At 44.3% G+C, this 12,260-nt stretch overlaps 1 protein-coding gene across 1 annotated transcript in view; it reads left to right on the top strand.

Moving 5' to 3' along the window:
* Positions 1-1,587: 1,587 nt before the first annotated feature.
* The window catches only part of GPAM (glycerol-3-phosphate acyltransferase, mitochondrial), a 44,665-nt gene continuing 33,992 nt past the window's right edge, over positions 1,588-12,260 (top strand). The window contains exons 1-3 of the mRNA XM_075848943.1: positions 1,588-1,646; positions 7,698-7,875; positions 11,636-11,758. Of these exons, the coding sequence (XP_075705058.1) occupies positions 1,588-1,646; positions 7,698-7,875; positions 11,636-11,758 (360 nt within the window). The remainder of the gene's footprint in view (positions 1,647-7,697; positions 7,876-11,635; positions 11,759-12,260) is intronic.

Raw genomic sequence — 12,260 nt, forward strand, 5'->3', positions numbered from 1 at the left:
TAAATAATAACATTATATAAGGGACTTGTCATTTAAAGGGGTTGTACCCGAATCGAAAATTATCACCTATCCAGAGGATAGGTGCTAATTTTCTAAACGCTGGAAGGCCCACTATTGGGACCCCACCAATTGCGAGAATGGGGGTCCTGAACCCCACCCTTTCCTCCTCACTGCACCTCTCGCAGTGAGGAAGAGCTTGAATGGAATGGCGGTCGAGCATGCGCCGGCCGCTCCATTCAAATTTTATGGGACTGACGGAAACAGCAGAGCACAGCGCTCGGCTGTTTCTGTCATTCTCATAGACATTGAATGGAGCGGCAGGCGCATGCTCCACCACCATTCCATTCAAATTCCTCCACACTGATGGGGTACAGCAAGGAGGAAAGGGTGGGGTTCAGGACCCCCGTACTTGTGCTCAGTGGGGGTTCCGCACAAATGGCACAAGGGTTAGACTATGCTCATATTATATTTTTTACACTACGATCGCGGTATGCGGTGAACGTATCCATAACCTTTAATATCCTCAGTTGTATACGTCAGGGTTCTAAATTTTTCGTATACATCAGATTTTTTTTCGCCGATCCTCCTGGAATCGGATCTGTTTTTTCTTGCAAAAGAGTCAAGTCACCCCCTTCCCCCAATTATTTTGCAGGAAACAGTTTACACCCACCAAAGCTCGGAGGGCTATGCCATGTCCTTTAGGTGCTCATACACATTAGATGACAGATGAGAAAGTGGACGATTTCGACCATAATGAATGTTTGTCGCTGGAAGCTATAACCGAGGTATTGTTACAGCCGACCCATGGTGGACAGTCAACATCTACAAATCAGGTCGGCCATCTTTGAAATTTCCAAGTTTCTGAAGAAGTTGAATGTATATGGGTCATTCGGGGCAAACCGCGTATGATCATCCGGAAAAGACAACCCTCAGAGGAGGAGTGTGTGCGGGGTTAAATGCAAACATTTGGAAATCTCCGAGTATAAATCTGCATCATTTTTATTACATCACTTCCGACCATGCATCAAATACATTTACGAGTCTATTTCTGTCACGGTTTATACAGCGATTTTCGGAATCGCTGTAAAAAAGTGAAATTTTTGTAAATTCATGTGAACGCCCCCTTCTTGTGTCATCGGCCAATATTCTTCTTGTGTCATCGGACATCGCACATTGTACGACAATTACCACCAATATCATCTGCAATGTGTACTGACAAGTCGGCTTAGCGTATATTCGCCGGAGGAACAATCTTTTAAATATCACCGTCCTTCTATCTAATGTGACTGGCTGAGATATAATTTTTAATAGATGCTGGACCATTGGGATCTCTGGATTATTGGATGTCTGACCTGAAGTATTTTTACTAGTTTTAAAGTTGAAACTATCTTATAACAACTTTTTTCGCTGATGGGAACTATTGCTACATTTTACTACATATTATTACATATTACTACATATTATTACATATTACTACCACTCAGCGAATCAGGGCACTATTCAGGCGCCTGGCACCTGCCCTCACTTACCATGGCCGCTGCTGCAGACTCCGGCGGGCACTGATGACGTCAGCTGTGCGTCGGCTGGATGAGTGCAGGAGAGAGGCGTGCTCAGGGAGCAGTGCGGGCTGCGGGAACCAGAGAGAGGTGAGTGCGCTGCCTGGAGCTCTGCGCTGGAGGTCACGTGTCTAATTCTACTGATACATTGTATCCTCTGCTGTACACAATGTATAATATAGTCTGACTGACCCCCCCGACACTTATTACATGTATCCTCTGCTGTGCACAATGTATAATATAGCCTGACTGCCCCCCCCTGACACTTATTACATGTATCCTCTGCTGTACACAATGTATAATATAGCCTGACTGCCCCCCCCGACACTTATTACATGTATCCTCTGCTGTACACAATGTATAATATAGCCTGACTGCCCCCCTGACACTTATTACATGTATCCTCTGCTGTACACAATGTATAATATAGCCTGACTGCCCCCCCGACACTTATTACATGTATCCTCTGCTGTACACAATGTATAATATAGTCTGACTGCCCCCCCCCGACACTTATTACATGTATCCTCTGCTGTGCACAATGTATAATATAGTCTGACTGCCCCCCCCCGACACTTATTACATGTATCCTCTGCTGTACACAATGTATAATATAGCCTGACCGCCCCCCTGACACTTATTACATGTATCCTCTGCTGTACACAATGTATAATATAGTCTGACTGCCCCCCCCCGACACTTATTACATGTATCCTCTGCTGTGCACAATGTATAATATAGTCTGACTGCCCCCCCCCGACACTTATTACATGTATCCTCTGCTGTACACAATGTATAATATAGCCTGACCGCCCCCCTGACACTTATTACATGTATCCTCTGCTGTACACAATGTATAATATAGCCTGACTGACCCCCCTGACACTTATTACATGTATCCTCTGCTGTACACACTATATAATATAGCCTGACTGACCCCCCTGACACTTATTACATGTATCCTCTGCTGTACACAATGTATAATATAGCCTGACTGCCCCCCCTGACACTTATTACATGTATCCCCTGCTCTACACAATGTATAATATAGCCTGACTGCCCCCCCCCGACACTTATTACATGTATCCTCTGCTGTACACAATGTATAATATAGCCTGACTGACCCCCCTGACACTTATTACATGTATCCTCTGCTCTACACAATGTATAATATAGCCTGACTGACCCCCCTGACACTTATTACATGTATCCTCTGCTCTACACAATGTATAATATAGTCTGACTGCCCCCCTGACACTTATTACATATATCCTCTGCTGTACACAATGTATAATATAGCCTGACTGACCCCCTGACACTTATTACATGTATCCTCTGCTGTACACAATGTATAATATAGCCTGACCGCCCCCCTGACACTTATTACATGTATCCTCTGCTGTACACAATGTATAATATAGCCTGACTGACCCCCTGACACTTATTACATGTATCCTCTGCTCTACACAATGTATAATATAGCCTGACTGCCCCCCTGACACTTATTACATGTATCCTCTGCTGTACACAATGTATAATATAGCCTGACTGCCCCCCCCGACACTTATTACATGTATCCTCTGCTGTACACAATGTATAATATAGCCTGACTGCCCCCCTGACACTTATTACATGTATCCCCTGCTCTACACAATGTATAATATAGCCTGACTGCCCCCCCCCGACACTTATTACATGTATCCTCTGCTGTACACAATGTATAATATAGCCTGACTGCCCCCCTGACACTTATTACATGTATCCTCTGCTGTACACAATGTATAATATAGCCTGACCGCCCCCCTGACACTTATTACATGTATCCTCTGCTGTACACAATGTATAATATAGCCTGACTGCCCCCCTGACACTTATTACATGTATCCTCTGCTGTACACAATGTATAATATAGCCTGACCGCCCCCCTGACACTTATTACATGTATCCTCTGCTGTACACAATGTATAATATAGTCTGACTGACCCCCTGACACTTATTACATGTATCCTCTGCTGTACACAATGTATAATATAGCCTGACTGACCCCCCCCCCGACACTTATTACATGTATCCTCTGCTGTGCACAATGTATAATATAGTCTGACTGACCCCCTGACACTTATTACATGTATCCTCTGCTGTGCACAATGTATAATATAGTCTGACTGACCCCCCTGACACTTTTTACATGTATCCTCTGCTGCGCACAATGTATAATATAGCCTGACTGACCCCCCTGACACTTATTACATGTATCCTCTGCTGTACACAATATATAATATAGCCTGACTGCCCCCCCGACACTTATTACATGTATCCTCTGCTCTACACAATGTATAATATAGTCTGACTGCCCCCCTGACACTTATTACATGTATCCTCTGCTGTACACAATGTATAATATAGCCTGACTGCCTCCCTGACACTTATTACATGTATCCTCTGCTGTACACAATATATAATATAGCCTGACTGCCCCCCTGACACTTATTACATGTATCCTCTGCTCTACACAATGTATAATATAGTCTGACTGCCCCCCTGACACTTATTACATGTATCCTCTGCTGTACACAATGTATAATATAGCCTGACTGCCTCCCTGACACTTATTACATGTATCCTCTGCTGTACACAATGTATAATATAGTCTGACTGCCCCCCTGACACTTATTACATGTATCCTCTGCTGTACACAATGTATAATATAGCCTGACTGCCCCCCCCTGACACTTATTACATGTATCCTCTGCTCTACACAATGTATAATATAGTCTGACTGCCCCCCTGACACTTATTACATGTATCCTCTGCTGTACACAATGTATAATATAGCCTGACTGCCCCCCCCCCGACACTTATTACATGTATCCTCTGCTGTACACAATGTATAATATAGCCTGACTGCCCCCCCCGACACTTATTACATGTATCCTCTGCTGTGCACAATGTATAATATAGCCTGACTGCCCCCCTGACACTTATTACATGTATCCTCTGCTGTACACAATGTATAATATAGCCTGACTGCCCCCCTGACACTTATTACATGTATCCTCTGCTGTACACAATGTATAATATAGCCTGACTGACCCCCCTGACACTTATTACATGTATCCTCTGCTGTACACAATGTATAATATAGCCTGACTGACCCCCCCCCCGACACTTATTACATGTATCCTCTGCTGTACACAATGTATAATATAGCCTGACTGCCCCCCCCGACACTTATTACATGTATCCTCTGCTGTGCACAATGTATAATATAGCCTGACTGCCCCCCCCTGACACTTATTACATGTATCCTCTGCTGTACACAATGTATAATATAGCCTGACTGACCCCCCCCCCGACACTTATTACATGTATCCTCTGCTGTACACAATGTATAATATAGCCTGACTGACCCCCCCCCCCCGACACTTATTACATGTATCCTCTGCTGTACACAATGTATAATATAGTCTGACTGACCCCCCTGACACTTATTACATGTATCCTCTGCTGTGCACAATGTATAATATAGCCTGACTGACCCCCCTGACACTTATTACATGTATCCTCTGCTGTACACAATGTATAATATAGTCTGACTGCCCCCCTGACACTTATTACATGTATCCTCTGCTGTACACAATGTATAATATAGCCTGACTGCCCCCCTGACACTTATTACATGTATCCTCTGCTGTACACAATGTATAATATAGCCTGACTGCCCCCCTGACACTTATTACATGTATCCTCTGCTGTACACAATGTATAATATAGCCTGACTGCCCCCCTGACACTTATTACATGTATCCTCTGCTGTACACAATGTATAATATAGCCTGACTGACCCCCCCCCCCCCGACACTTATTACATGTATCCTCTGCTGTACACAATGTATAATATAGCCTGACTGCCCCCCCCGACACTTATTACATGTATCCTCTGCTGTACACAATGTATAATATAGTCTGACTGACCCCCCTGACACTTATTACATGTATCCTCTGCTGTACACAATGTATAATATAGCCTGACTGACCCCCCCTGACACTTATTACATGTATCCTCTGCTGTACACAATGTATAATATAGTCTGACTGACCCCCCTGACACTTATTACATGTATCCTCTGCTGTGCACAATGTATAATATAGCCTGACTGACCCCCCTGACACTTATTACATGTATCCTCTGCTGTACACAATGTATAATATAGTCTGACTGCCCCCCTGACACTTATTACATGTATCCTCTGCTGTACACAATGTATAATATAGCCTGACTGACCCCCCTGACACTTATTACATGTATCCTCTGCTGTACACAATGTATAATATAGTCTGACTGCCCCCCCTGACACTTATTACATGTATCCTCTGCTGTGCACAATGTATAATATAGTCTGACTGCCCCCCCTGACACTTATTACATGTATCCTCTGCTGTACACAATGTATAATATAGTCTGACTGCCCCCCCTGACACTTATTACATGTATCCTCTGCTGTGCACAATGTATAATATAGTCTGACTGCCCCCCCTGACACTTATTACATGTATCCTCTGCTGTACACAATGTATAATATAGTCTGACTGCCCCCCCCGACACTTATTACATGTATCCTCTGCTGTACACAATGTATAATATAGTCTGACTGCCCCCCCTGACACTTATTACATGTATCCTCTGCTGTACACAATGTATAATATAGCCTGACTGACCCCCCTGACACTTATTACATGTATCCTCTGCTGTACACAATGTATAATATAGCCTGACTGCCCCCCTGACACTTATTACATGTATCCTCTGCTGCACACAATGTATAATATAGCCTGACTGACCCCCCTGACACTTATTACATGTATCCTCTGCTGTACACAATGTATAATATAGTCTGACTGCCCCCCCTGACACTTATTACATGTATCCTCTGCTGTACACAATGTATAATATAGCCTGACTGCCTCCCTGACACTTATTACATGTATCCTCTGCTCTACACAATGTATAATATAGCCTGACTGCCCCCCTGACACTTATTACATGTATCCTCTGCTGTACACAATGTATAATATAGTCTGACTGACCCCCCCCCCCCCCTGACACTTCTTACATGTATCCTCCACTGTGTACTGTAGATGTGGTATCTACTTGCCTGACAACTCTCTACCCAGGTATGTATTAGACCGTGTGCTGGCTGACAACCGTGTACCCATGTATACGTTGTGTCCTCTCCTCCACTTGCTGTATACTATAGAGTCTGCTGACGTCCCCTGATCCTCACCACATGAGCTGTGCCGCTGTCACTGATACGTTGCATCCTCTGCTGAGTACTGTACATGTTGTATGTATGACGTTGTTCCTGTGGGAGAGCCCCTACCCATGTATATAGTATACATTGTCCCTGCCTGATAACCCTGCATCCCCTACCCCTATTACATCAGCAATGCAGGAAGATCAGGAGGCTCACCCCACCCCCTACTTGCACATTATATACAGCAGTATTTATAGTCCCTGATAAGCCCCCTCCTCACGTGTGACTGCTCTGCTGTGTGTGACCTTGGAGTCACAGTCCCAATCTTCTTTTCCTCCCTGGTGCTCAGTGTCCCGCACCTCACACAAGTTCCAGTCTCACCTCCTAGATCTTATTATTATTATTATTGTGCATTTAGTGCGGATTATTGGAGGCAAATAAAATATAATTATTTTTTTCCTTATTAATCATTCAAATGTTATTTATATATTTGTATATATTTTTTCACGTTTGTCTGGATAGCGCTGCGCTCCGTCTCCACTGCGCCCGTGTGAACGTTGCTGTTTATGGATTATATTGCTACCTGCAGCAGAACAGTTTTCCAAAACATTTATTTCTAAAACGTTATTTTGTTTGTATTTTGTTTGTATTTCATAAATATTTTTCTAAGATGAATTTTGTTATATGTTTATATGTGAATGTTTCATTTATTCCTTATGTGAACTGTAAATCATTTATTTTTTTTTATTTTTTTTTGTACTATTGTATAGTGCGGCCCCACGTGACCCCGGCAGTCCCTGGAGAGTTTAGGTTTATTTGTTCCCTTTCACACAGTGACCGGTTTTCTTTCTATTGTAACGTTGTTTCTATTGTCACCCGGCTCCAGGCGGCGGCGGTGGCGGTGGATCAGCTGCATTGAGCGCGGTGGAGGCTTCATCCCTGGCTTTTCCAGGCTGAGTGAGATGGAGGAGGCCGGTTATTCCCTGGGAATGGCTGACATATCCTACCTGCCCAGCTCCGTGGATTACACGCGTGGGCGGCTGAAGAACTGCAGTGAAGAATGGGTGAGTGACGTCCGCTCGGGAACATACGTCGTCTCCTCTGTGATAAATGATTGGTGAATGCAATTCTGTGCCGCAAACCTAAGCTGTCATGTGACCTTGGTAACCAATCTGATTGTGGTCGGTTAATGACGGCTGTTTTCTGATTGGTTGTCACATTTTTAGCTGTATTTGTGTTCTTAAATATGGATTGGGAGGAATGTGAGAACTTGTATGTGTGCGATTCACCTTCGTTACAGGATACGTAATACGATTATTATAGTTCAGTATTGTATTACAATGTACAGAGGCGTAACTGGGCTCCAATGCAAAATACATGGGGCAATTAGGCCCCCTAAGGCACCAGGGCCGGTTTCAACTGCTTCTTCCGCACCCCTATAGCTTCACCCCTGGAAGATGCGTCCAGCGCGGTATATTTACTATTGCTGGCGCTTATATTGAGGTGGTGCAGCCAATCCAGCGACTGCGCGTCTTCATTAACCCATCACGCCCTTGTTGATGAATATGGCGCAGCTGCCGTGTTACCTGCTGTAGGTCACCGCCGTGTTTCCATGTGGAAAAGTAGCGTTTTTTTGCATGTGACTATAAGGGTATGTTCACACGCTGTGTTTTCAGGCATATTTCGGGGCGTAGACATCTTAATACGCCTGAAAAAATGGTAGCTAAACGCCTACAACCATTTGCCCATTGAATTCAATGGGAAGAACGGCGTTTCGTTCAGACAGACCGTTTTTTTTTACACCGCAGTTTTAAAACAAATGGTGCGTAAAAAGGAGCATGTCACTTCTTGAGGTTTTTTTGGAGCTGCTTTTCATCGTGTCAACGGAAAAACAGCTCCAGAAACGCCTGAAAAAAAACGTTTTCAGCTTCAAAAACGGGTGAAATTCCGAGGCTGTATTCTCTGAAAACAACTCCGTAACGTTAAGCCGTTTTTGATTCTGTGTGTGAACAGAGCCTTAGGGTGCACCCACTTTGAAAGTGATAACAACTTGTGAGGATAAATATGGCGTTCAGCCTGGAAACTGGCACAATTGAAATGCTAAATCTGCGACAGTGACTATACCACTAATGAAAGTGTAAAAATGACGTGATTTATATAATTTTTCTAAAAAATTTGTGGGCTTTGTTTTGTATGGTAGTTTGATCTTCAAAAAGAAAAAACAATATTCATGTATCCCCAACTGTATAGAAATTGTGACAAGAACACAAGATCCAGTTATTCAGACGGCCGCGGTTTTCACGTATCTTATGACTGCGGTGGCCGCTGCATCCGTTGCTTTTATATGTAAATAAGACGTGATCGATATTTGTTTATAGGGGGTTCCCACAAGTGACATTTATCAGTCGTCCTCGGGTGGAGATACTAGAACAGGATTTGTGTCAATTTTCGCACCCGCAGGATGGGGCTACTGCTGCTTTGTGTGTGTGTGTGTGTGTGTGTGTGTGTGTACATGTGTCGGTGTGCACTGCTTATTTTATTATTTTTATTTTATAATTGGTTGTATCTTAATAACTATGTGATGGATCTGAACATCGCAGCGCTGGTTAATGGGCTTGTACTCAGATTCCTGGTTGGTCCTGCAGGTCGTTGCTTTGGACTTCAGTTGAGTGGAGATGGTTGATCACAAGGTTGTCGTGTCGTCAGTTTGGTGGATTTATTCACTTTGTGTCTTCCGTGAACACCCGACCTCGCTGCTGGCGAGACATACCATGCATTAAGACTTGCTTGTACTCCCACACGTGCGCCAACTTTGGGACCTTTGGTCGCTGAGCCTTTTTTGGCTACTGTGTATACGTTGTGTACCTGTTTCAGTTGATGGGCTGTTCACCATCGTGGCTCCTTCTTCCCCTCTGATCTGCCCTCCCTAACACCTTCTCACGTGCAGCCCTTCAGCCTACATTTCCATTATCGTTCAGACTTAACGGAGGTAAAGAGGACGAGTATCACACTGCATTTGTTTTGAGTCCTGTCTAAAGGTCCTTTTACACAGGCCAATTATCGGGCAGATGAGCGTTCACAGAATGCCCGTGCCCGATAATTGCCCTGTGTAAATGGGGGAACGATCAGCCGATGAACGAGCAAACGCTCAATCATCAGCTGATCGTATCGTTTTATATACTGAAAATATTATCGTTGTCTGCGGGATAACTCCCTGTGTAAACAGGGAGACGCGCTGCCAACATGATCATAGTGTATTGGGACGAGTGATCGGAGTAACGAGCGCTCGTCCCCATACATAGCTCCTTGTGAGAAAAGGAAACAAGCGCTGATCAATGAGCTGTATAGTTGATCGGCGCTCATTTACACGGCCTGGCCGTGTATAAATAACTTAAGTCCAGCTAGCGATAGATCTCAGTCACATGTAACTAAGAAAACTTCCCAAACTCCCACTGCAGAGTCTCCAGTGTATTCTATGAGATGCAGCTTCACACTGCAGAGTCTCTAGTGTATTCTATGAGATGCAGCTTCAGACCACTTTCCCCTGCCTCCTGCTTGTAGGAGCTTGATGCCTAAGTCTGAGGGCACAGGAGAGCATTGAGGGGAGATTGCCTGAGCGTTATCTGTGATCTTCAAATTGTAAGCGCAAATGTTGAAACTTTTCAAATGTTTTGCTACTTTGAAACTTTCAAATTGTGTATGTAGCCGTGGCTCATGCAACACTGTGTGATGCTGCCCGGCGGCCTACTGTGAGCCTGAGAGTATCTGGGGGGAGAGAAGCGGTAAGTACATATTAAGTTGTTTTTTTTCTTTTGTTTATTTTATTGTATGAAGAACACGTTTAAAGTGGAGCTAAACGTTTGACAAACTTCTGACATATCATAGAGACGCCAGAATTTTGGATTGGTGGGGGTCCGAGAACGGAGACCCCCACCAATCGTTAGAACGAAGCAGCTGAAGAGTTTGTGTGAGCGCTCGTCCGCTTCGTGTCAGTTTGACCTTTTCTGGAAATAAATGTATCGGTGCACGGACTCAATAGAAAGTCTATGAGCCCATCTTCCGATACATCGGCTTTCCGGAAAAAGCCGAACAGACACGAAGCTGCCGAGCGCTCACACGAGACCTTCAGCTGCTTCGTTCTAGCGATTGGTGGGGATCTCAGTGCTCGGACCCCCACCAATCCAATCTTATGACGTGTCAAAAGTTTGTCAAACGTTTAGCTACACTTTAAACATTCTAATTGATTACCAATTGAGTTAAACGCAAATTCTATAGACCAGTAATACCTCCCTCCTTAGGCACAATAATACTGCCATACAGTACCCAAATAAGACCTCAATGCCACAAGGTAGCTTGCTTCATTTCGCCAGGTATATCCTCTGGAAGTGCTGACAGTCCTCTGCGCTCCTGTGAGGCACGTGGGGGTGATCCTGGAATACAGACAAGACTTTGTCTAACAATGTGTTGTCAGGGGAGTTCTCCTCACTGCCAAGATTTTTGGGCAATTGGCCTGGGACAATGCCAGTGATTATTTGGGTCCCTAATGCTTGTAAATGGCAGATATTCCCTGATGTTCTTATTCCCAGCTTAAAGGGGTATTCCTCATTACTGTTAGATTGGTGGTGGTGATAAATGTAAGATAGCTGGGACCCCTACAGAGGTTTACAAAAGGGGATCCCTCCCCACTAGGATGTCCACGTGTCCAGCTCCATGGGAGGTGCAGAAACAGTAGAGTGAAATAATAATCTATATAATACAATGTAAGAAACCAGTGTAATGTGGTGCAATATAATAGTATATGTGTTCTTTCTTTTCTCTCTTTAGGGAGAGCGCTTCTCCAGCCCGGCCGCCTTTACATCTTCCTCACTGAAGTGGAAGGAGACTTTGCTGAGCAGAAAGAGGCCATTTGTGGGCAGGTGCTGCTACGTGTGCGCGCCGCAGAGCCGGGTAAGAGGTTTAACGCAGACGACAGAAGATCGGGATTAGTACCAGTACAGCATGCAGCAGATCCTCAGGGTTTATTTCTATGCTGGACCTTTTAAAGTTGGTTGTCTCACCCCGTAATGACCCCTGCCCATATGCCGTATAGCAGGGTCTCAAACTCGGCCGGGTAAGTGGGCCGCATATAGAAAAAATGGGAAGTTGACGGGCCGCATTACTTTCAAATTTGATACAATACAAAATTATTGTTAATCAATTAGTTATTTGAACTACTATAACACTACATTACTATAATAATAGCGCTGGGTTTAAAATTTGAGATTTTTTCTCCACGTGCTTATTTCAACAATCCAGCTTTCCAGTTTGTCGCTAAATGCAAATCGGCGGCTCAGTTAGCACACATGTCAAGATTGGGCAGCCCCTTTTTAGATAGTGCCGCAGTGCCCTCTGTGGATGCTGCCGCAGTGTCCTCTGTGGATGCCCCAGACATCGCTGTTCATATGTGGAC

This window comes from Rhinoderma darwinii, unplaced genomic scaffold (assembly GCF_050947455.1).
Source record: "Rhinoderma darwinii isolate aRhiDar2 unplaced genomic scaffold, aRhiDar2.hap1 Scaffold_559, whole genome shotgun sequence".
Taxonomy (NCBI): Eukaryota; Metazoa; Chordata; class Amphibia; order Anura; family Rhinodermatidae; genus Rhinoderma; species Rhinoderma darwinii.